The sequence below is a fragment of the Mastigoproctus giganteus genome, chromosome 14 (genome assembly GCF_048544385.1).
Source record: "Mastigoproctus giganteus isolate SK-2022 chromosome 14, ASM4854438v1, whole genome shotgun sequence".
NCBI lineage: Eukaryota > Metazoa > Arthropoda > Arachnida > Uropygi > Thelyphonidae > Mastigoproctus > Mastigoproctus giganteus.
The window spans coordinates 59,736,544-59,763,790 of record NC_143588.1 but is presented as its reverse complement, the minus strand read 5'-3'; the positions used below and the strand labels follow the sequence as shown (position 1 = coordinate 59,763,790).

The 27,247-nt window shown below is 37.9% G+C and overlaps 1 protein-coding gene across 5 annotated transcripts in view; it reads left to right on the top strand.

Moving 5' to 3' along the window:
• The window catches only part of rhea (Talin_middle and talin-RS domain-containing protein rhea), a 771,509-nt gene that overhangs the window by 527,831 nt on the left and 216,431 nt on the right, over window positions 1-27,247 (top strand). For all 5 annotated transcript variants that reach the window (XM_090388755.1, XM_090388752.1, XM_090388753.1 and 2 more), the window contains exons 37-38: window positions 12,247-12,369; window positions 24,888-25,031. In XM_090388755.1, coding sequence (XP_090244881.1) covers window positions 12,247-12,369; window positions 24,888-25,031 — 267 coding nt within the window. The remainder of the gene's footprint in view (window positions 1-12,246; window positions 12,370-24,887; window positions 25,032-27,247) is intronic.

The window sequence follows — 27,247 nt, the reverse complement described above, 5'->3', positions numbered from 1 at the left end:
AAAATTTAGTATACTGATTATGCAAAGCTATTAGAAAGAGACTGAGAGAGGGCATAAGAAGAATTAACACAAGAAAAGTAGAACAAACATTAAGGGAAAACAAAAGACTTAAATCAGCAGTCATGAGCAGTAATACAAAAAGAGAAATGAAACTGAAACCGAAGAATAGTGATGGTATACTTATAAATAACACAGAAGTTATAATTCAAATAGCAGAAGACTACTATAAAGTATTATATAAGGAGCAAGAGAATGTTGCCAGCAGTTGGAAAGATGGATCACAAATTAGCATATGACATATCCTTCCTGATGAGGTAGAACAGACATTGAAGGAAATGATGAATCAAAATGCCCCAGGTGAAGATGAAGTTACTGTAAAGTTGTTAAAATTGGGAGGAAGAGACATGACACAGAAACTGGCAAGACTTTTCACAAAATACATTAGGAAAGGTGTGATGCCTAAGGAATGGAATAATGCAATCATAATTTTGCTGCATAAGAAAGGAGATAAATCAGAAATTGGAAATTATAGGCCAATTAGCTTGTTGTCCCACATCTACAAATTGTTCACAATGGTCATTACTAACAGATTAGAAAGAATACTTGATGAGAATGAACCGAAAAAGCAATCTGGCTTTAGGACAGGATTCTCAACTATGGATCACCTTCATGTAATATCACAGCTAATGGAGAAAGTAATTGAATATAAAACATTAAACACCAATATTCCTGACATTTGTGGATTATGAAAAGGCATTTGTCTCCATACAGCATAAGGGAATGTTTCGGGCATTGGAAAGACAAGGCATAGACATCCCGTACAATTATGATTTTGGAGAAAATATATGGGAGCACTTCCTCCTTTATTAGACTAGACAAAGACAGTAACAAATTTAAAATTGAGAAAGGAGTTTGACTAGGAGACAATATCTCCGAAGTTGTTTACTGCTGCCCTTGAAGAAGCTTTCAGAAGATTAGACTTGTTGCAGAAAGGAGTCAGTGTGAATGTAGAGTACCTAAACCATTTACAATTTTCAGAATATTGAATATTGTTATTGTTGTTATTAGGAACATTAGCAACTAAGGCCATATTGCTCCGGGGATATGCGGTGGTCATTTCCTGACCTTTCCGCATCCTCCGTATTTGGTGGTCATGGGCTCGAACCCCGGTCTGATCAAGAAGCGTGTGCTACGCACTGTTGCTCCTGCCCACCTGGCTACGGAGGCACCTACAATTTTCAGATGACATTGTTAATCCTAAGCTGTGATCCTGAAGAATTATAGGAAGAGCTTCATCAGTTATTCAGAATTAGTAAGGATTTCGGACATTAGGACTTGAATATGGTTAAAACAAAAGTAGTGATGAACAAGTATGCCATAGGAAGGGACATAATCATTGAAGGAACAGAAATTGAAAAGGTGGATTCATATGCTTATACTGAACAAGTCATTAACTGTAATAAGATAAATGGCTGAAAGTCAGAAGAAGAATAAATTTTGGATGGATAGCATTCAGGAAATATAGTCACATCTGAAACGTAAAATAATGAACCAATGTATACTCCCCACCATGACATATGGAAGTGAAACTTGGGCACTCACTAAAAGAATGGGAGAGAAGCTGAACACTACACAGCGAAGAATGGAATGAATTATATTAGGAATCAGACTGTTGGATAAGAAGAAAGACACATGGATTAAGTAGCAAACTCAAGTAAAGGACATTCTTAACAAAATTAAAGAACTGAAATAGACTTGGGCAGGACACGTAGCTTGAAGACATGATGACAGATGGAGTAAGAAAATAACAGCATGGTGCCCAAGGGGAGCTAAAAGAAAACCTGGAAGGCAACAATGGAGATGGACAGATGAAATTCAAGAATTGGTGGGCAGTAAATGGATGGCCATTGCACAAAACAGAGGAACTGGAAAGTTGCTGGATAAGCCTTTATCATGCAGTGGATTTAAAATGGCTGATGACAATGATGATGATATAAAATTAAAGGAATTGTCTGGAATTTAGATCCTGAAGTTGATGAAATTAAGGAGTTCATATCTGGTGAGTATGAGCTTGGCACACCCAGAGTCCTGAGCTGGATATCATCAATCTTCTCTTGATTCTTGAGAAGAAGAAGGGAATCTTTATCTCTCTCTCTCTCTCTCTCTCTCTCAGGGTAACACAGAAATTTTTTTTTTTTTTTTTTTTTGGCTGGTGCAGCAAAAGCCTCAGGTTTCCTTATGGCTAATGATAATGTGGAGGATATTATTGGTTCAAAAAAAAAAATATATATATATTTTTTGTAACCTTATTTTTATCATTTATTAGGGTTTTTTTTTTAAATTCTGGTTTGATTTTGAAAACAGTTTGATTATAATGTTGGGACATCAAGTCAAAATAAAAATAAATTAATACTTAAAAGCATAAAGTATAAAGTTTTCGTTTTTAAAAACTTCAAAAATGTTACAAAGAAACTATTTCCATGGAGAGCAAGTAAGCTCCTATCATAATCTGATTGTAGGGAGCCCATATATCTTCAAGAAAGTCACTCATGAAAGAGTTATAGAAAAACTAGACTCAAAAATTGAATTTAGGTAGAGTGACCAGATGTCCTGGTTTTTCAGGATTTGTCCTGACAACCTAAACTATTTTTTTTTTGTATATATATATATATGTCTCAGTTTTCCAAAAATTTTTAATGTAATGTACCCAGCAGTTTTGATTACTTTTTCATGAATTAATTTTCAATCTCAAACTAGAACTACCAGATATGACCATAAATGGCACTAACATTTGTTGTGTTAGAAAAACCATTTACATCCAGCTGTTATCATGTTTCATAAGAAAATAAGGATGACATCTGAGAATATTTCCCTTCCTTCTCTTCTGTCTATAAGTAGTCTTAGCATTGCAGATTTTGAGTGCACTCACTGTGTGCCATGCCATGCCTAATTCTTAAACAAAAGGAAAATTAAATTCCATTAGTAGAATAGGTTAACATTTCTGTAACTCAAGAAACATAATCTCTCTAGTTTTATTTCTTTCTTTTCCTATAAGAAATCCTTGTAGCTGCATAAAGAAGCAGTGCAAAAAAATCTGCACTGTGGGAAGAATACCACTGCCTTTTCACAAAAGACACACAAGTATGGGCAGTGGATATCTACTTATAGAGCATTTTGAACACTTGCTGAAGTTGAATAGAGTTTATATCTTCTGGTTCATGGTTTTAATTTTTTTATATAAAGTACTGGAGAGTACAGAGTACAACAGGATTGTTTGTTTAATATATTTTTTAAAGAAATAGGGCAGAATCTCATTAATGGATTAAACATGAATGAGTTTTTTTTTTTTTTTTTTTGTAAACTCTAAACACAAAAAGTGTTAGTACTTAGTACCATGCATTGGTTGAAAAGATGAAAGAAGACACTTTTTTGACATTAGATCTGAATTTCTGTAGATTGTAATTTTCAAGAAATATGTGTGAAGGGGGGTTGGTCCAGAAAATGAAAGTCAAAGGAATAAACAAAGGAGAAGAAAAGTTGGTTCTGTGAGTTTGAAGTTTGACAGTAAAAGGATACTGACTGGTTGTGGCACATGGTCAGATTGGTTTGGAAGAGAGTGTGGGAATTATAGAAGCCAATTCAAAAGAACAGTACCCATGGAAGTATCTATAGAAAAGGCTTGCAGCAAAAACAGAATGTCTGTGAGACAGAGTGGAGAGACCTTGTAAGAGATGGGTCATTAATTAACAGGAGAGACTGCATCTACAGGGATGGGGTACACTTAAATAGAAAGGGTGCAAGAATATTTGCTGGTGCTATCCAGGCAGTGTTAGGTGGGTCAGAAACTGCTAGCTTGTGGGGGGATACAAAGACTAATAGATTAACAGTAGCCACTGGCAGAGGTGAAAGTGATTCTTGCATTACTTCTATTGGAATGAGTAGCAGCCTGGAAAACAAGATGCAGAATATTTCAGAGACTGCTGGGAATGATTGCGGTACAAGTAAACACATGGGTTATGTTAGGGTAGCTAAGAATAGGAACAGGTGCATGTATACTTGCATGTACACCAATGTTAGGAGTTTGGTAAATAAATTTGATGAATTTGAGGTATTGCTCAGGACATCAAAGGCAGATATCGTTGGGATATCAGAGATGTGGTGTCACACAGATATAAGGAATGCAGAACTGGAATTTGGGGAGTACAATGTGTACAGGAAGGATAGACAAGTTAGGAAGGGAGGAGGGGTTATACTATTAGTTAAGAAACACATAAAATCCAAGGAAGTGAAGCCAGTCGACATCACTGGACAGTGCAGTGTCGAGTCAGTTTGGTGTGACATAAGCATTGGGAGATCAAAATTGAGAGTAGGAGTGTGTTGTAGGCCTAATGACTCTGATGAGTATAATAAGGAACTGTACAGGGAAATAGAGTGGGCCAGTAAACCAGAGAGTCTTATAATGGGAGATTTCAATTTCCCAGATATTGACTGGAATTTGTGGGTTGGTCACTCACACAGTAGCAAGGCTTTTGTGGATTTATTGGATGATTGTTTTCTACATCACCATGTTTGGGAGGCAACTAGAGGGAGTAATACTCTTGAACTGATTATCAGTAGTGATTCTTCATGCATTAAGAATCTGCAGATAAAGGAACCACTAGGTGGCAGTGATCACAGTGTGCTGAAGTGGGATTTACTCAAAGAGGTAACTACCATCAGGAGTAAAGGGAAGGGTTTTTGCTTTCGTAAAGGTGACTATGGTGGTCTGAGACAGTATTTAAATTCTGTACGGTGGGACCAACTGATGATGTTACCAACAGCAAATTCAAAATGGGAAGCATTCAAAGAATTTATCTTGGAAGCTACTAGGCTTTACATACCAACTAAGAAATATTGTTCAAGGTTTGGGCCTAAATGGATGTCAGATGAACTAATGCGACATATGGCAGAGAAGAAAAATGCATGGGATACATATAAATTAATGGGTGACATGGAAGCTTATGATAGATATAAGCTGGTCTGTAACCAAGTCACAAAGGAGATTAGGCAGGCAAAGGCAGATTATGAGAAATCCTTGGCAAAGGATGTAAAGAAAAACAACAAAGAGTTCTTTACCTTTGTAAACTCTAGAAGGAAAAGGATGAATCAGATTGGTCCACTGGATATTGATGGTTCAACAGTTGAGGATTCTGCTCAGGTGGCTAACAAACTAAACAAGTATTTTGCATCTACATTCACACATGAGGAGTTATTCAGGAAGGGGAATGCCAGAGGTGAGTTAAACTCTGGCAGTAAGCTGGATGATTTTGTAATAACTGAGAGGAAAGTGGAGGAGAAATTGTTGAAGATAAACATAAAAAAGGCACCCGGGGTGGATGGGATCTATCCAGTTATATTAAAGGAGGCAGCAAAGGAAATAAGCAAATCCTTAGCCATAATTATGAGAGCTTCTTTGGACTCAGGGGAGGTACCCATGGACTGGAGATGTGTAAATGTGACCCCAATTCACAAAGGAGGTTCAAAGGGCAACACAAGTAATTATAGACCAATTAAGTGCAATAGCATCATTAATACACAGCCATTTCTGAATAAACAATATTTATAAGGCGGCATCGTTTTAAATTATATCTCGTATTGTGAATACCTTCACAACGAGTTGCCATGATATTGCACTACTTCGAATAAGTAACGCTTCACCTAAGGAGAAGGCTAATGTTACTTATTCTCAGATAGGTACATTAGTCTTCTCCTTAGGTGAAGCATTACTTATTCAAAGTAGTGCAATATCATGGCAACTTGTTGTGAAGGTATCACAATATGAGATATAACTTAAAATGATGCCGCCTTATAAATATTCTGTTTATTCAGAAATGGCTGTGTATTAATGATGCTATTGCACTTAATATATAGGCACCTTCGTAGCCAGGTGGGCAGGAGCAGCAGAGCGTAGCACACGCTTCTTGATTAGACCGGGGTTCGAGCCCGTGACCACCAAATACGGAGGATGCGGAAAATGTCAGGGAATGACCACCGCTTATCCCCGGAGCAATATGGCCTTAGTTACTAATGCTCCTAAAAACCAAATAACTAACAAACAAACAAACTTAATATATACATAGTCTAAATTTGCTCGCAGAGTGAGGCTTTAGTCCTAAATGCATCTTAGGAGGCACTGGTTAAAGAAGCACTGCAGGATCATCTAGACAAGACTTCAGTTATATCTCGGACACAGCATGGTCTTGCCTGACCAATTTGATTGGATACTATGATGTGGTCACAAAGGAGCTGGATGCAGGGAATAACTTTGATATCATATATTTGGATCTTAAAAAGGCTTTTGATACTGTTGCACATATATGGAAGACTGCTGTACAAATTGGAGCAGTGTGGCATTGGAGGTTATATACGAAGAGCTGAATCTACGGCCAACTGTACACAAACTACAAACTAGGAGTCAACAATATGCTGCATTCAAAATTGACTATAGCCGGCAGCAAGTAGACCTGATAGGAATCGTCGCCATTTGGAATGTTGGAACGAGGATCAGGCCATTTGTTCACAATCAACCTCGAAACCTAAAGCAACTACTCAGATCCGACAAAAGTACTCCCACCGCAGTCACAGCTGACTTGGCGATTATAATTGCCTGCCAGAAAGGATGCCAGCACCAGAATCTTCCCACACTAACATACTGGAACAAACTTCGCCCAAGGTTGGTAATACCATCCTCAACGCGAGAGAACCCATGGTCGCCTCATCCCTGTCCTGATCTCTCATTATCGAGAGCCTCTACTTGTTCACAGCTGGGAAGCAAGGCTCCCTCCCGTGAGGATTAGCATTACAACCTCTCCTACCATCTGCATGATGTTCCAGAATATCGGGTCCTTAAGAAATAAACTTAATACACTGGAAGAGATTCTACTCTCAAACTCACTAGACATCTTGTGCCTCGCTGAAATGTGGTTAGAGGCGAACCAGACAGGTATAAGCTGCTCCATTCCTGCAAGCTTTCATGTACTGGCTGCCTCTCGCGATAACCGCAGAGGGGGTGGAGTTGCTATAATTTTCAATACGATAAAGTTCTCCATCATACACTCTGTCTCAAGTATCTCTCAAGACGTGGAAGCCTTAATGATAACTCTGGAACATCAAGGTACCACTATAGACGTCGCATCCCTGTACCTTCCTCCAACGCCAACTATGATGGCCATCAATGAAGCCACTAACTGGTTAATAAATAATCTCCACCCAGCAGCCACTCATATCGTATGTGGGGACTTCAATCTTCTGCCATCTACCCAACACCTCAAAAGTCGTCTCACAGAATCTCTCCAATCAATCCAAATATTCCAAGTTAACTACCAGCCAACGAGAGACCAAAACCTACTGGACATAGTCTATTCCTCGGCAATATGCCAACTCGAAGAAACCACAGCCGACATGTTTCAATCAGACCACCAACCAATCATATTTACAGCTCTTCTACTCAAAAAATATTTCAATACCCCCAAAACCAAATCTGTGAAAAAGGTCACCGCTCCAAAATTTCTGAATCCAGCACTCTGCATTGAAGCTGCATCCACTGTCCCATGGAACATCTTAGATGGATGTGAACTGAGCCTCACAATCGATTTAATGACCAAATGGATCAATACCATAGCCCTTCACATCACTACCAAGACAGTCACCATTACTCCGCACTCCAGAGCATGGTGGACTCCCCAGCTCAACCAAAGTTTCCACTACAAACAATTACTACACGCCAAGTGGAAAGCTTCCGGCAATGTCCAAGACCGCATTTCATTTTCCAAAGCCAGGGCCGAATTCAAAAGAAACAAATCAGCTGCAATTGAAAAGCATCTCGAAAGAACCCTAAAAAGGGGGAAACCATTCTACAGAACAAAGGCTAGTTCTTCCAGCAACATCGACCCAATTGACTGGCTCAGCTACTTTGCCAGATTTTCTAATCTGCCACTCCTCAACCGCTCTCATCCCACTGAGAGTTTCACTACGATCCGAATTTCCAAGCAACAACTGATGCAGGCCATTAATACTCTCCCTCTCACAGCAACCACCAGTGACGATGGCATCCCCCAGTTCATAATCAAATGTTTAAGCGTCTTCATCATCGATTCACTCCTCAACCTATACAACAGATGCCTCGAAGTTCATTTCTTTCCACCCCAGTGGAACAGGTACTCTGTCTGGCCCCTTCCTAAGCACCAACAATCGACCCTCCCAAGCCAACATAGGCCCATCGCTTGCGCCTCTGTATTGCTAAAAATTCTGGAGAAAGCACTGCTACCGTCTGTCACCCATCAAATTCTCTGTGACAATCCTCAGCAAATACACTATGGGATATCAGGAAGGTCAACTATAACTAACCTTGCGACAACCACTCTGAACATCTTAGAAGCCTTTGAACAAAGACAGGAATTGTCAGTTATATATCTTGACATCCATTCTGCATTTGATGCCATCTATATACCTAATCTCCTACGTCTCTTAGAAAACTACTTCAATTTTCGCGGCGATGTTCTCTGGTTCCTAGAATCTCTCCTATCGAAGAGGACCCTTGTTCTAAAGATCGGAACAAAGACCTTCACGCGTCACATAACTGCTGGTGTGCCTCGGGGGGGGGGGGGGTCTCGTCTGGCATTCTCTTCGCAGCAATCATGGTGCTATTTTTGACCAACAAGTGCAATTGGATCACATATGCTGATGATGTCAAGCTCCTTACTAGGATATCGCCATCCAACTTGGCAGCCGAAACCACTCAGCAAATCACTAGCAAACTGCAGGACACGGCTGACTACCTCAATACCTTCAACCTCCAAATCAACCCCCTAAAATCGGCACAAATAATTTATTCACTAAAGGGCAGCCCAACATCGTTGGAGCCTGTGATTAACGGCTCCTCAGTTCCAAGTGTTCAAACGCACAAAGATCTGGGAGTCGTTTTCGACTCCAAACTATCTTTCAACGATCACGTAAACCTCATACAGTCGAGGCTAAATTCACTACGCTGGATCGCCAAACAACAGCTGCTCCACACCACCGACCCACAACTGGTAAAAAGATACATTGTATCAATCCTTTACCTGACAATACTGTATGCTTCAGAGATATGGGCCTCGGCTGCCGAATCCAACATTAAAAGAATATTATCTGCCGAATTCTGGCTTCTGCAGAACCAGAATGGGCCAACAGCAAACTCCACCTTCCCCCAGCTCTCAGATCAATGCAGTTAGCAGAAGCCCTTCAACTACGCAGGTTCTGATCCTACATCGGAGAAAGAAGGCTGCTGTTCACCATCAAGATGGCCACCGGTAAAATTACAGAGCCGAACTTCTGGGATCACTGCTCTTTTGCGCATTCCTCCCCCTTATCTCCAGTCTTCAGCACAGCTGCTAGCAAACCATAACCGGCTAGTACTAACCGACAGATTCCTGCCAAAGCAAATGCTGCCCTCACTGCAAGCCATCGACGGGGACCTCCAAGAAGTGGTCAATAATCAAAAATACAGGAAAGGAATCCTCGTCGAACTGAAAATGTAAAACTGTGCTTTGTTGCCTTCCAATAATCTGATGTAACTTATGTTTTTCTCATGTATATCTCTTTTGTAAATATGTTTTGTAAACCCCTGGCACCACCATGCCGTGACGGGACTAATTGTATGTCTATCATGCTGCAATTAAATATTCTATTCTATTAAATTGCTGCTAAGGATAAAGGGATGGTTGAGTGGGAGAAGACAGAGAGTGGTAATCAATGGACACTGCTCATCTTGGACTAATGTTATTAGTGGAATCCCTCAGGGTTCAGTATTGGGTCCATTGTTGTTTTCTGTATTTATAAATGATATTGATGATGGTATATCAAGCTTAATGTCGAAGTTTGCAGATGATACAAAGGTTGGCACGGTTGTTAAGGACACTTATGACAGTACGCTGCTGCAACACGATCTAGAAAAGTTGAGCAGATGGGCTGTGCTATTGTTTGTGGTGGGTGTGTTCTTCTTTTTCTTTGTAACTCTTTCCTTCCACGCTGGAGAGAGGAGCGGAGATCTGTTAATTCTTCTGACCACCAGTGAACAGATTTTGGATGTTGGTTACATTTTTTCATCGAGGCACGTGATGCTGTATGGAGTAAGTCTTGCAAGAAATTAGTTTTATGGTAGCTATTCATGGTTCGAAAGCACTCAGCTGAATGGTGGTGAAGAGCATCTCGGATAATGTTCTCAAAGATAAGACAGATGTAGGATAGATGTGCGGAAGTTTGCCTTTAGCCAGCGGGTGGTTGGTTGGTGGAACAGACTTCCATCCTTTGTTGTGGAAGTTGATAGCCTAAATTAATTTAAGGCTGAGCTGGACAGGTACTTGGAACGAACAGAGGGGTGAAATGGGAGCGTGTTTTTTTTTTTGCTGATGCTGCATAAGCTTCCTTTCTTGCATCATATGCCTCTACTAATGCTAATTAGCCTAACTGTCCTCTTTTGAATGGAATCTGGATGCTTTCGAGAGAGGTTTTGGGGCACCACTCCAGATTTGGGAAGTACTCCATGAAAGGGTATATTTGATTTTATTTGTGGCTAATATAACCTCCTCTTCTATGATGGCTTCTTCTGTGGCCTCCATTACTCCAGAAAGTACAGAGAGACAGAGCTGTTTAGAAGAAAAATAATGCCAAGAGTGAAAGAGAAAGTCCAGTTTTTTTAGATGCAGATGAAGCAATAATTTTGATGTGCTTATGCCAAGGGACTGTAGAAGTCAGGGTAATCCCTAATAAAGATATGTGATCTTGTCTGGAAATCTTAGTATCATCAAAGATAAGCATAGGAGTGGAAGAATCCTTTTTGTGAGATCTAAGATGGGATTGAGTTTTAGAAGAATTGAAATTAACTAGGTGGTAGTAGTAGTAGTGGTAGTAGTGGCATGTGATGCAAGAAAGCAAGTGTATGAGCTTATGCAGCATCAGCCAAAAAAAAAAAAAAAAATCACACCATTTGCTCCAAATGCCTGTTCAGTTCCTCCTTAAATTTATTCAACCTATCAACTTCCACAACGACAGATGGAAGTTTGTTCCAGCAATTAACCACCCGCTGGCTAAAGGCAAATTTCTGCACATCTATTCTACATCTGACTTTTCTTAACTTGAATTTATGCCCCCTTAGGTTAGTAATCTGAACAAGTGGAAGGATCCCATCAGAATTCAGCGTGCTCAGCCCATTCAAGGCCTTATACACCTCAATCAGATCACCTTGAAACAACTTCCACAATGACAAAGTCTCCAGACACTGCAATTTACAGAACTGAAGCTGTTTTTTTGGGAAGAGTACCCCCTTTTTCCTCTCACCAATCTTGTTGCCCTTCTCTGTACTTGTTCCAGCAGCTCTAAATCCTTAAAATCAATAAAAGAGTTAGAAGAAAAGTAGGATACTATCATGGTTGGCTTTATCTTTAGCTGAGATGGCAATAGTACTATTGGGTTTTAAGAGTGCTGGGAATAGAGATGGGCAATAGTTGAAACTGATAGCTTTGGCAAGCGACCAGACTGCTTAACTAATGTTTGCACAAGAAGCAAGGTTTTTGCACTTAACCTGTTTAATATCTAGTTAGGACTGATTAATAACTGCTTTACAATTGTTGCAAGCTTTGGTGTAGGCAGAAAATAAACCTGAAGATTTAGATACAAACCAGTTGTGATAAGCGATATTCTTATCTTGAACAGCCTTAGTGCATTTATTGGAAAACCAAGGTTTACACAAAAGACAAGATTTTAAGGTGGAGTTTGGATTAAAGGATTTCATCCTTACAAGAATAATTTCAGTGACACAATTTGAGCAAAATTGGCCTTAGAAGATTTAAAAAACAGTAATGAGTTTAACTCCATTAGTGATATTTCTGTCTTAATAGATAAGACTAATGAGCTTAACCCATTGGCCTCAGTGATTGATAGATGATACTGGACTAATTTAATTTTTAATTGAAAGTACCAAAAAGATATTCTGCTGAATATTATTTCATTTCCATCACAGTGATAAGTTTCCTCTATGTAAAATTACTGTTACTTTTGTTTTGTATATTCAACATTATATTAATATATGAATGCTGTCTTTTTTCATGCAATATTCTCATTGAGATAAATAATTCTTTGCACTTCTTTCTTAATCTTCAAAATTTTGTTTTGTAATTTTTAAGAATCTTAGGAATAATATTATTTTACTCTTTTGTATTAATAATGTAGAGCCTTGGAGATGGCATGACAGGAATTGCCAACCATGCAAAGAAAAGTGAGCATGAGAAATTTGGTGAAGCAGTAAAAGATGTATCAGATGCCATCTGTGGCTTAGTAGAGTCTGCAGCTCAAGTGAGAGATTTTTCTTTATCCTAGCATTATCCTGTAGCATAAAGTTTAAGCATATTGTATAATTTCAAAACTGATTTTTTTTTCACATAATACTGTATTCAGTATGTAATTATGTATTTATTAAATTTGTTTTATTTCTTTCTTTATACAGCAGGCCCTCATTATAACGCAGTTCATTTTACTCTGATTCGCTATAATGCTGTTCTTATATTATAAATCTGTATTTGACTATAACAGTGTCACAAATCACTATAACGCTCTTTTACCAGCGTACAGATTGCATTTTTGGCATATTTAATGAAAATGTTTCATCTGATGTAGTCGATAACTTGAAAATGAATAGCAAAACAGCATTAAAACATTTGTCACGCTGACTTGAGAAATTTTCCCACCTTCAGTGAAATTTTCTCGCATGATAATTTAATTGCAGTACAGTGACTTGTTACGTAGTTCCGAGATCAACATTTTAAAAAATGATCAAGTATATTGCTTGTAATATTTGCATTATATGCATTTATCCAAAGTCTAGTCATCACTTAGTCACATCACATCGTGCGTAACGGACAGTTTACTCAAACATTGAATCATAATTAATGCAACCAATGCAGTTACATTTTTGAAGATTTAATAATGGCGGATAAGAATGAAAAAGCAACAACATCTGGATGCAGTACAAAGACTACAAATGTAAGAAAAAGACTGAATTTGAAAATTAAATTAGACGTTTTGAAGCAATTCGATTCCAGTCAATAACAAGCGGATGTGTGCCATAATTTAGGACTGGCAGGTTTAACTGTAAGAACAATTATAAAAATAAAGAATTAATTTTAGAAGCGGGAAAGACAGCTGTTCCACTGCAAGCAACTAGGGCTAGGCTGGCTATTAGGATTGAAATGGAGAGACTTTAACTAATTTTATTGAAGGTAATATCGAATGCAAAATTCAGTTAAGTTAAATATTATAAAAAATAAATAAATAAATAATAATAAAATAAAAGAGATTATTAGCCTATATGATGATCTGAAGAAAGCTCACCTTAAAAAAAAAAAAAAAAAGCGGAACCATTTAAAACTAGTAAGGTTGAATAGATTTAAAATCCAGGGAGAAACCACAAGTGCAAATCAAGCAGCCGAAACTTTCAAAGAAGAACTTGTTAAAATTATTGAAGAAGGATATTATGTGTTATACTTCTCAAGTTTTTAACATAGATGAAGCAGGACTTTTTTGGGAAACAAATCCTAAAATAAGTTTCATATTGAAAAAAGGAAAAAACATGCCAGGTTTCAAAGCAGTGAAGGATCGGTTGACTTTATTGTTGAGTGGTAACGCTGTGGGGGATTTTAAATAAAAATTCCTTTTATTTTACCAGGAAGAGAGCTAAAGTACAACCCAAAATCAACACATTTTTCATGATTAAATTCATCAATTAAATTAAATCAATTTAGATCAATTAAATTCATGATTTTAACTGGAATTTTAAGTTTAATTTTGACACGTAAGTAGTTACCACATACATACATATGTAATGCAGAATATTTTGAATATTTTGACTGACATCTGTGCATCTTTTTCACTACCGTTTATTGTTGATTAGGAAATATCCTGTGGCACCGACCGCAACTCACAAAGACACATGTTACCTTATGGGAATGCGGTGCTCGCTTAGCAGGATTCACTTAGCATTCTGTTTTTCCGGAACGAATTATCAGTGTTAAGCAGGGGTCACCTGTATATGAATTTAACAGAGATCATGTAATAGTAGTAGTAGTAGTAGTAGTAGTAGTGGCATGTGATGCAATAAAGCAAGTGTATGAGCTTATGCAGCATCAGCCAAAAAAAAAAAAATCACACCATTCCCTCCAAATGCCTGTCCAGTTCCTCCTTAAATTTATTCAACCTATCAACTTCCACAACGACAGATGGAAGTTTGTTCCAGCAATTAACATCCCGCTGGCTAAAGGCAAATTTCCGCCCACCTATTCTACATCTGTCCTTTCTTAATTTGAATTTAAGCCCCCTTAGGTTCGTAATCTGAAAAAGTGGAAGGATCCCATCAGAATTCAGTGTGCTCAGCCCATTCAAGGCCTTATACACCTCAGTCAGATCACCGTGCAGGTGCCTAGTCTCCAGCCACTGCAATTTGCAGAACTTAAGCCTCTCTTGGTAAGAGGATCCCTTCATTCCGCTCACCAATCTTGTTGCCCTTTTCTGTACACGCTCAAGTAAATCTACATCCTTCCTAAAATGAGGCCTCTAGACCTGTACGCAGTACTCAAGGCGTGGCCCGACCATTGCCTTATACAGAGGGACAATCACCTCCTTTTCCCTGCTAGCAAAATTCCTATATATCATTGACAAAACCCCATGACCTGCCCTGGCAGCCTGTCTGCATTGCTCAGAAAACTTCATATCTGACTGCACAATTACTCCCAGGTCTTTTTCATTTTCTACCACCTTAAGTGTAGTACCACACAGTTGGTACGTTTCTCTGGGGTTACTTCTACCCATATGCAGTACTTTGCATTTGTCAAGGTTAAACTTCAGTTGCCACTTCTTAGCCCATCTGCCCAAATTATCTAGGTCCTGTTGCAGTAGCACACTGCCATTACTGTCATTAACAACCCTGCCAACCTTTGTATCATCTACAAACTTCGACATTGAGTCTCATATACCTTCATAAATATCATTGATAAATATACAAAACAACAGTGGACCCAACACCAAACCCTGTGGGACTCCACTAATAACATTAGTCCAAGAAGAGCAGCACCCATTGATTATCACCCTCTGTCTTCTCCCACTTAACCATCCTTTTATCCATTGTAACAACTCACCCTTAATACGATTCTGCTCCAATTTGTACAATAGTCTTCCATGCGCAACAGTGTCAAAAGCTTTCCTGAAATCCAAATATATGATATCAAAATATTTTTTTTACATCCAGTTCCTTTGTAACCACATCATAATATCCTATCAAATTTGTCAGACAAGGCTTTCCCTTAACAAACTCATGCTGTGTCTGAATTATTGCTGCAGTCTTGTCTATATGATCCTGCAATGCATCTTTAACCAGTGACTCCATTATTTTACCCGGAACAGAAGTTAAACTAACTGGTCTGTAATTACTCGTGTCACCCTTCGACCCCCCCCTTTGTGAATTGGGAATACATTTGCACATCTCCAGTCCGTGGGAACCACCCCTGAGTCCAAGGATGCTCTCATAATTATGGCTAAAGGTTTGCTTAGTTGCTTTGCCTCCTCCTTTAATATAATTGGATAGATCCCATCCACCCCAGGTGCTTTTCTTATGTTTAACTTCAACAATTTCTCCTCCACTTTGCTCTCAGTTATTACAAAATCATTAAGTATCCTGCTACAATTTTATAACCGTCTGCCATTTTCAAACCTTAATAATTCCTCATTTGTGAATGTAGATGCAAAATACTCATTCAGTTTGTTTGCTATCTGAGCAGGATTATCAACAGTCGAACCATCGATGTGAAGTGGACCAATCAGATTCATCCCCCTTCCTTTTAGAGTTTATATAAGTAAAGAAATCCTTGCTGTTTTTCTTAGCATTTTTTGCCAAGGATTTCTCATAATCTACCTTCGCCTGCCTAACCTCTTTTGTGACCTGATTACAGACTAGCTTATATCTGCCATAGGCTTCTGAGTCGCTTGATAATTTATATGCATCCCATGCATTTTTCTTCTCTGTTACGAGTCTCATTAGTTCATTAGATAATCATTTAGGCCTAAACCTTGAACAATATTTCTTAATAGTATGAAAATTTTAGTAGCATCCACGATTAATTCCTTGAATGCTTCCCACTTAGAATTTACTGTTGGTAACATCGTCAGTTGATCCCACTGTACAGAATTTAAAAACTTTCTGAGATCACTGTACCACCTTTACGGAAGCAAAAATCCCACATCAGTACATAAATCCCACATCAGTACACTGTGATAAATAAATTTTCTGTTTATACTCCGGCACGACAACCAAGTCAGTAGAGTTTACAATAAATCGTCAATACAAATATTTATCGTATTTAGTAGTCACGGGCTTGAACACCGGTCACTCAAGGAACGCGTGCTATGCACTCTCGCTCCTGACCACTTGGCTACGTCAGGCCACCTAGTGGTTCCTTTATCTGCAAATTCTTAATACACGAATGATCACTGCTGATAACCAGATCAAGAGTATTACTCTCTCTGGTTGCTGCAGAAAACAATCATCCAATAAATCCACAAAATCTGACTAGTGTGTGAGTGACCAACCCACAAGTTCCAGTCAATATCTGGGAAGGTAAAATCCCCCATTATAAGACATTCTGATTTACTAGCCCACTCTGTTTCTTTGTACAATTGTTCATTGTACTCATTCGAGTCATTAGGCCTATAACACACTCCTACTCTTATTTTTGCTTTCGCAGTGCTTATGTCACACCAAACTGACTCAACAGTGCACTGTTTTAACACAGTGGCTCTCGCATGAAAATCCATGCATGCAGAGGATTAATTTTGATCTTGTTCAGCAGAGATTTCTTAGATTTTTAATCGAGAATCAAGGGGGAAACTTTAGTTACGGCTGTTGTGTATGTAATGTATGAAACAAATTTTGAGTGAAAAATGGTTTTAAAAAATGGTATATCTAAATGATCCTCATATGAGTCCTAGCAGGTTAGAGACATAAGTTATACTTTTTGTATATAAAATAAAAGTGAATTATAATGTAGTTGGGAATCCTTATTTTAGTAACTCTGAAAAATACAGATTTCTTGGTAGATAACAGGTCTGTAATTACTTGTGTCACCGTTTGATCTTCCTTTGTGAATTGAGGTCACATTTGCACATCTCCACTCCATCAGTACCTCCCCTGAGTCCAAGGAAACTCTCAGTTATTATAAAATCATTTAGCTCACTGCCAGAGTTTAACACACCTCTGGCATTCCCTTCCCTGAATAACTCCTCTTGTCTAAATGTAGATGCAAAATACTCATTCAGTTTGCTAGCTACCTGAGCATGATCATCAACAGTTGAACCATCGATATCAAGTGGACAAATCTGATACTTCCCCTTCCTTCTATAGTTTACATAAGTAAAGAACTCTTTGCTGTTTTTCTTTGCATCCTTTGCCAAAGATTTCTCGTAATCTTCCATTGCCTGCCTACCATCCTTTGTGACTTGATTACAGACCAGCTTATATGTACCATAGGTTTTTGTGTCACCTGTTAATTTATATGTATCCCATGCATTTTTCTTCTCTGCCACACGTCTCGTTAGTTCATCTGACATCCATTTTGGCCTAACCCTTGAACAATATTTCTTAGTTGGTATCTAAAGACTAGTAGCTTTACACCATCAGTTGGTCCCAATGCACACAATTTAGAAACTATCCAAGACCCTGCAGTCACCCTTACTGAAGCAAAAGCCTTTCCCTTTCTGAATTAGTTTGACTGCATAAGTTCAGTTCAGCTCAACTCCAACTCCACTCCTGTTTAACAGGACCAACTTAAATGTAACAAGGTCTGCTCTGTGTAGAGGGTAGCTATTTCACTCAACAGCAAATTATATCATTCTGAAGTAAAAGAGGGTGACCAGAACATACTATTTCTACAGTGAGGTGAGGAGTACTAGGAATCTTGGCATAGGAATGCTTCTCATGATGGTCTAGTGCAGTGGTTACCAAACTACTTACCAAACTAAGATTGAGTCTGCTGACGAGGCTACTAGTGACGGTCGTGTTCCAAGCCGCTAAGTGGATTTTTCTTATTTATTGATTTGAAATTATTATTTTTCTAAAACTTTTGATTTAAATTTAGTAGTATAACATTATTTTGTGATTTTTTGATTAATTTGGTGTATTTATTCTTTACTCGGCCTTGTAAAAGTATCGGTAAGGGTTTCCACGTGTTCGTAACTACCGCTACCGTTATTAACTTTCCCGCCATTGTGATACCGTACTAGATATACCGTAGGTTATATACCGTACTAGATAGCGTTAGTTGAACTTCGTTAGCAGTTAAATTGTACGTTTAAATAAATACATATAACGACTTAGATTACAAACGTAATATAATTAATAACATAACATAATTAATTAATAAATTAATAGAATCATGACTCAGACCAGAGCAGCAAAGCAAAAGGCTCAAGCTAATGGAAGTGCTGTGGCTCAGAGCAGAACTGAGGGGGGCAGTTGTCCTCTGACTCACAGCCTTATAAAATGCACTGTTTGCTTGATGTTTGCAGAGCAATCGGGTACGGGACATGATACTGCCAAGGGGGATGTCTTTGTGTGTGCGCGATGCAAGGAGTGTATCGATATCAGGCAACAACTCGGCGTTCTTTTGGGCCTATATGAGAGCTTGAAGGACAGGGTGGATGCCCTCGAAGAAACTAAATTGAGGGGCCCATCAAGCTCTCAGCTGCCCACATCAACGCCAGAGCTTGCACTTGGGCATCGCGTGACACAGAGACAACCCCCAAGGCAGAATGCCCTGGTCCCGAAGGAACTAGTAGTTGTTGGTGACTCTATTGTCAGGGAAACGGGGAACATGCTTTGTAAAAAAGATAGGTGGAACAGGACCAGGGTATGTCTGCCAGGGGCAAAGGTTGATGACGTTGTAGAGCGAATATCATCTTTTAAGGGCACAAAAGGTGATATAGTTGTACACGTTGGCACTAATAATATTAAGAGTAGGAGACCGGCAGAATTACTTAACAAGTACAGGTCACTGTTGAACAAAAGCCGAGAATTAGGGTTGAATTTGAAAGTGTCTGCAATTCTGCCCAGACACGATAGGAGGGAGTATATGATGAGAGCCTTGTCGATCAATTCGGCCCTGGAAAGATTGTGCAAGGCTCAAGGGGTAGAATTTTTTTCAGCCTGGACTGTACTTGTTAACAGGAGAGATTGCTTCTACAGGGATGGGATACACTTAAATAGAAAGGGTGCAAGAATATTTGCTGATGCTATCGAGGCAGTGTTAGGTGGGTCGGAAAACTGCTAGCTTGGGGGGAGACAAAGACTAATAGATTGACAGTAGCCACTGGCAGAGGTGAAAGAGATTCTTGCACTGCTTCTATTAGAATGAGCAGAAGCCTGAAAAACAAGATGCATGGTATTTCAGAGACTGCTGGGAGCCATTGTGGTACAAGTAAACACATGGGTTGTGTTAGGGTAGCTAAGAATAGAAACAGGTGCAGGTATACTTGCGTGTACACCAATGCTAGGAGTTTAGTAAATAAATTTGATGAATTTGAGGTATTGCTCAAAACATCGAAGGCAGATATTGTTGGGATATCAGAGACGTGGTGTCACACAGATATAAGGGATGCGGAACTGCAATTTGGGGAGTACAACGTCTACAGAAAGGATAGACAGGATAGGAAGGGGGGAGGTGTTATGCTATTAGTTAAGAAACACATAAAAACCAAGGAAGTGAAGCCAGTCGACATCGCTGGACAGTGCAGTGTGGAGTCAGTTTGGTGTGACATAAACATTGGGAGATCAAAATTGAGAGTAGGAGTGTGCTATAGGCCTAATGACTCTGATGAGTATAATAAGGAACTGTACAGGGAAATAGAATGGGCCAGTAAATCAGAGTGTCTTATAATGGGAGATTTTAATTTCCCAGATATTGACTGGAATTTGGGGGCTGGATACTCACACACTAGCAGGGCTTTTGTGGATTTATTGGATGATTGTTTTCTACATCAGCATGTTCGGGAGGCAACTAGAGGGAGCAATACTCTTGATTTGATTATCAGCAGTGATTCTTCATGCATTAAGAATCTGCAGATAAATGAACCACTAGGTGGCAGTGATCACAGTGTGCTGAAGTGGGATTTACTCAAAGAGGTAACTACCATTAGGGGTAAAGGGAAGGGTTATTGCTTCCGTAAAGGCGACTACGATGGACTGAGACAGTATTTAAATTCTATACAGTGGGACCAACTGATGATGTTACCAACAGCAAATTCAAAATGGGAAGCATTCAAAGAACTTATCTTGGAAGCTACTAGGCTTTACATACCAACTAAGAAATATTGTTCAAGGTTTAGGCCAAAATGGATGTCAGATGAACTAATGAGGCATATGGCAGAGAAGAAAAATGCATGGGATACTTACAAATTAACACATGACACAGAAGCCTATGATAGATACAAGTTGATATGCAACCAAGTTACAAAGGAGGTTAGGCAGGCGAAGGCAGATTACGAGAAATCCTTGGCAAGGGATGCAAAGAAAAACAGCAAAGAGTTCTTTACTTATGTAAACTCTAGAAGGAGAGGGATGAATCAGATTGGTCCTCTTGATATTGATGGGTCAAGTGTTGATGATCCTGCTCAGGTAGCTAACAAACTAAATGAATATTTTGCATCGACATTCACACATGAGGAGTTATTCAGCGAGGGGAATGCCAGAGGTGTATTCAACTCTAGCAGTAAGTTACAGAATCTTGAAATAACTGGGAGTAAAGTGGAGGAGAAACTGTTGAAGATAAACACAAGAAAGGCACCCGGGGTGGATGGGATCTATCCAGTTATATTAAAGGAGGCAGCAAAGGAAGTAAGCAAACCCTTAGCCATAATTATGAGAGCTTCCTTGGACTCAGGGGAGGTACCCATAGACTGGAAATGTGCAAATGTGACCCCAATTCACAAAGGAGGATCAAAGGCTGACACAAGTAATTATAGACCTGTGAGCTTAACTTCTGTTCCAGGAAAATTAATGGAGGCACTGGTTAAAGAAGCACTGCAGGATCATTTAGACAAGACTTCAGTTATAGCTCAGACACAGCATGGTTTTGTTAAGGGGAAGTCTTGCCTGACCAACTTGATTGGATACTATGATGCAGTCACAAAAGAACTGGATGCAGGGAATAACTTTGATATTATATACTTGGATCTTAGAAAGGCTTTTGATACTGTTGCACATGGAAGACTGCTACACAAATTGGAGCAGTGTGACATTGGAGGCAAATTACTGCTATGGATAAAGGGGTGGTTGAGGGGGAGAAGACAGAGAGTGGTAATCAATGGACACTGCTCATCGTGGACTGATGTTATTAGTGGAGTCCCTCAGGGCTCAGTGTTGGGTCCATTATTGTTTTCTGTATTTATAAATGATATTGATGATGGTATATCGGGATTAATGTCCAAGTTTGCAGACGATACAAAGGTTGGCAGGGTTGTCAAGGACACTACTGACACTATGCTGCTGCAACAGGATCTGGAAAGGTTGAGCAGATGGGCTGAGAGGTGGCAAATGAAGTTTAACATTGACAAATGTAAAGTACTACACATGGGAAACAGCAACCCCAGAGCAACGTATCAACTCTGTGGTACAACACTGACAGTGTTAGAGAATGAAAGGGACTTGGGGGTGGTTGTGCAGGCAGATATGAAGTTCTCTGAGCAGTGCAGACGGGCTGCAAGAGTAGCTCATGGAGTATTGTCAATGATATACAGGAATTTTTCCAGCAGGGATAAGGAGGTGATTATTCCATTGTATAAGGCGATGGTCAGGCCACACCTAGAGTACTGTATACAGGTCTGGAGGCCTCATTTCAAGAAGGATGTAGAGCTGCTGGAACGAGTACAGAGAAGGGCAACAAGATTAGTGAATGGAACAAAGGGGTGCTCTTATGAAGAACGGCTTAAGTTTTGCAAATTACAGTGTCTGGAGACTAGGCACCAGCGAGGTGATCTGATAGAGGTGTATAAAGCCTTGAATGGTTTAAGCATGCTCAATGCTGATGGGATTCTTCCTCTAGCTCAGAATAATCACCTGAGAGGGCATAAATTCAAATTGAGGAAAGACAGATGTAGGATAGACGTGCGGAAATTTGCCTTTAGCCAGCGGGTGGTTGGTTGGTGGAACAGACTTCCATCCCTTGTGGTGGAGGTTGATAGCCTAAATAAGTTTAAGGCTCAGCTGGACAGGTATTTTGAACGAACGGAGGGGTGAAGTGGAAGTGGTTTTTTTTTTTTTTTTTTTTTTTTTGGCTGATGCTGCATAAGCTTGCTTTCTTGCATCAAATGCCTCTACTAATGCTAATGCTAATGCTAACTACTGAGTTCTACGGGCCATTTAAAAAAAAAAAATGTTACAGATCCCAACAAAATCAAAAACAGTTTGTGGACCCCCCCCCATATATATAAATGGGTTTTTAATGTAACTCTTTAAAAGAAAAGTTTAAAGAGTCACATAGAAAAGAGGTAAACAGTAGATGAAATGGTTTCGGTGAAAGCAAGATTAATAAATTAGGTATGACAGATGCACAAAGCAGCATTAAAGGATGCAAGAATATATGTAATTTGCATTAATATTAAATTAAATTAAATTAAGTAAGTATAAATGGATGTGGAAGTTACACAAGTTGCCAGTAATTATAAGGGTGAGGAAAGTAGAAAAAGAAGAGTGATAGATTAGTGAAAGGTGAAAGAATGTTAATATTCTAGAGGTTATGTTGAATTAAGTAAATTATGGGCTGAATTGCCAAGCCAGTATAAAGTGGGAGAACCGTAAGGTAAAATTAGTACAACAAAAATTGCAAATAAAAATAAAATGAAAATGGTATAAAAATAAAAATAAAATGAAAATAGCAATAAAAATAAAATGAAAATGGTATAAAAATAAAAATAAAATGAAAATGGCAATACAAATAAAATGAAAATGGCAATAAAAATAAAATGAAAATGGTATAGCTGTCATCAGATATGGGGGGAAACAATTTTAGTAAAAGGTAAAACAATTTTAGATCAAGCAGAAATAAATATTGATACATGATCAGGTATTTTATCAGGGGACTACACCTGACCACGTATCGGGAACTGTGTTTCATAGTAGTAGAAAAAAAGTGAAAGGCCAAAAAAGGAATGAAATGAAATTAGCACTTTTTAATTCAGTATGGACAAGGTAATCCCATCGCAGTGTAATTTATTTAGGTAAAAATAAGTATTGAGTTTGGATAAAAATGGTTAACATCAATATGTTTAATATAAGCATTGAGTTGAGATAAAAATGGTTAATATCAATATGTTTAATGTAAACATGTGGAATTTAGTGTAGGATTTAATTTTGTGTAGATAAGAAATTAGTGTATTTTAAAAATAAATTTGGAACAAGCAAATGGTATAAGGGTATTAAATTAAAATGGTATTAAATTGAGGATGGGGAAGGGAAAAGGAGTATTTTAAATAAATAAAGACAAGAAATAGCAATAGAAGTGAGATAGTAGGAACGTTCATTTCACCCTCATATTACACTGATAGTTTAATGAACAGGAAGAAATTTAGAATTAGACAGCAGAAAGATAAAAAAGCATAGAAAAAGTTATTAAATAACACTAAGCTTGCTGGGGGTTGTGAAGCCCAACCTTGACTATCTATTTTTTTCTATGAATTTTCTTTTTATATATTTTTTTATGTGTCTATCTGACTATCTATTTTCTATAAAATAGATAGTCACATAGACATATAAAAAAAATATATAAAAAGAAAATTAAAAGTTTTATGTTTAAAACAACTCAACTTTATTCTTTTTTTTTATATAAATATATAATAATAACTTTATTTATGATCAATTCGCTGTACATAGAACGAATAATTTGACTAGTTCTATAGGGTTCATTTCATGGACCCCCAGGCACCTGCAGACTCAGTTTGGGAAATGCTGGTCTAGGGCCATTAGGCATAATACCTCTTTCAACTAAAGTTTGTAAAAATTGATTATTCCTGGAACAATTACGATTTGTCATGTAGCCTCAATAAGCTCTAAACTACTCCTTTATTATTCCAGGTCCTTCTCTGTTATTATTCTAGATGAGATATTGATTCTTGCATTGTGACCTTAAAAGGTTTGACTAATGGCCCTAGATTGTGCCATGAGGAGTCCTATACCATCACCCCCCTTGCTCCAGAATTCACTATAGAAATAATGCCCATTCAGAAAAATAGTATTCTCCAGTTACTCCCTTTTACTTGACTTTCGTTTCAGAGTTGCCGTTGATTGATATAACTACCCTCTTTGCAGATTGCCAGTCCCTCTCTCTTTGTCTTATTCTTTCAACCTTTTGCTATTTACAGCTGACTTTAGAGGACCCAAATGGATGACAGTACCACTTAATAATACAATACAGTACAACAGCATCAACTGCAATGATAAATGAGTCATATAGAATCTGGCAACCAGAACATCCGAAATCTCCATAACTTTCACAGTCTGACTAATAATGTATGTAGTGTTCCCCCCAATACTCTCATAGTTTCTTGAACTTTGCATGAGGTCATTTTATAAATTTATAATTTTATTTTATTTATCATATAAATTTATCAATATAAATTTAAATATAAATATCAGTATAAATTAATAAATATAAATTTATCAATTTAATTATGTATTTTACGTATTGTGGTTGCAGTACAAATAATTTTGAGAGTATACTTTTTTATAAGTGTGCAAATGATGCATATCCAAATCTAATATTGTTCAACCTTTTTTTAAGGCTGCCTACCTGGTTGGAGTATCAGATCCATCAAGTGTTGCTGGAAGACCAGGATTAGTAGATCTTGCCCAATTTGCCAGAGCTAGTCAAGCAATTCAAATGGCATGCCAACAATTGACCAATCCTACTAGTAATCAGCAACAGGTAACCTTCTAACTTCTGTTTTAGAAAGTTATTAAATGAATGTTATTTTAAATAAAAGTTGATTTCCAAATTTTAGGATTATTATTGAGTAAATTTTAAATTTTAAATTCATACATTTGGGACATGCAGAAATATGATTGAAAGTTTTAAAAAGATATTTGAAAAGTATATAGTACATTTAAAAAGTTTCTGAAATAATTTTTTTCTTTAAAATTGAGATAATTTTTAAACAGCTTTGCTGAAAAGTAGTGTTCCATAATAGCAGCATAATTTTCCAGTGATTGTGAAGTTTTGAAACAATCCAAGAAATTATTTTGTGCAATGATCTTTAGTACTTTCATCATAGCAGTGGCATACACTTAATGTTAGGATTAAAATGGCAGAAAGGTGCAAGGAAATGAAACTTTTGTATATTGTCTGTCACAAAAAAAAAAAAAAAAAAAAAAAAAGCTTGATCTTATTATGTTTATACTATGCTATCAAAAATTTTTAGACACTTTAGAGCAGTGGTCCACAACCTTTATCTATCAATCAGCCACATTACAAATATTTTCTGAGCTTATGGGCTGCGTTAAGAAAAACTAGTAAACACAAAAATTACTTTATAATACTATTAATTTGATTTGTTAACATTGTAAATGAATTTAATTTGTTTATTTGTATTTATTATCACATTAGTACATACAAGAACAGTATGTTTTTTTATTATTTCAATAAAAAAACATTGAAAAATTGATTAAAAAACTGATAACTGATCTTTAGTTTATGTTTTAGTTTTCATTCATGCTAGTGGGATCTTTGCATCTGCATTGCTTTTGTTAAACATCTCATGTCTGGTGTTGATGTTGGTAGTGTTCATTCTTAATATTGAATTTAGATTTCCATCCGTCAGCTGATTTCTGTACTTTTATTTAATCATCTTCATCAGTGTAAATGCCTGTTCACAAAGGTGATGCTTCCAAACAAGCACAGTAAGCTTCTTTCTTAGAAAGATCAGGAAAGGCTTCTTTTGAAAGACATTTATAAAAGTTTAGTAGATTCCCCTCTTTGAATTTGTAGAGCAGCTCATCATTACACTGAATTTCAATGAGTTTCAGCTGTAAATTTGAATTAGTATCTTTATAGGAAGCTTCAAAAGGATTTGCAAAGATTTGTTAGAAGTTTGCACCTAGGGAAGTGAGAAGTGTTATTATTTGCTAGTTGTTCTCTAAATAGCTGTAATCTTATCTGAAAGGTGGCTTAGAGGGGAACAGGTATCCTGTGTGTTATCAGACACTCAGCCTAAAACACTGATGGATCCAATATCTCTCTATTACAGAAGATTTAGGAGAAGTCCGGTTGGCCTGCCTCCCTAAAATCCACTCATGCACACCTTCTCGATAGTAAGCCCTGTTACGTCACTTAGGTGGCAACGAACGTGTAGAGTGGTTCTCTTCAAGATGCCTGGTCAGCGTGAAGAGGAAAAGACCAAACCCTCCAGCAATGAGAGCACAACAATACAAATGGCCCTCAGTCCCCAGCAGCTTTCACTCTCCCTCTTACGGCAGCAAGAGGATCAGAGTGGAAGCAGAGGGTGCTAAGAATCTCTGGGTACGACCAGGCTGCCATGCACGGAAATTGAACTTGGCCTGTTATAACGTACGATCACTCATCGGTGAAGACAGGATATTAGAGCTGGAAAAGGAATTAGAAAATGTGAATTGGAATATCATTGGTTTGGCTGAAACAAGAAGAAGAAATGAATCACTTATAAGTTTATCAAGTGGAAATCTGCTGTACACCAATGGAAACAGTGAAAGGAGTGAAGGTGGAGTTGGGTTTCTGGTCCATAAAGATTTTAAAAACAACATTTTGGAATTCAAAAGTACATTACCAAGGGTGTCAAGACTAATACTCAAGATTTCTAAGAGGTACAAGCTAAAGATTATAATGATTTATGCACCAACATCGAGCCATGATGATGAAGAGGTTGAAGAAATGTACACCGAAATTGAGAGTCTTCTAGATGAGCAGAAAACCCACTACACTATTATTATGGGGGACTTCAATGCTAAGGTTGGAAAAAGGCAAAACAGCACAGAAAGAGGAACTATAGGAAATTTTGGAATTGGTGAAAGAAATAAAAGAGGTGAAAGACTTGTGGAATTTGCAGAATCTCAAGGAATGTCAGTAATGAACACTTTTTCAAGAAAAGGGTGAACAGAAAGTGGACATGG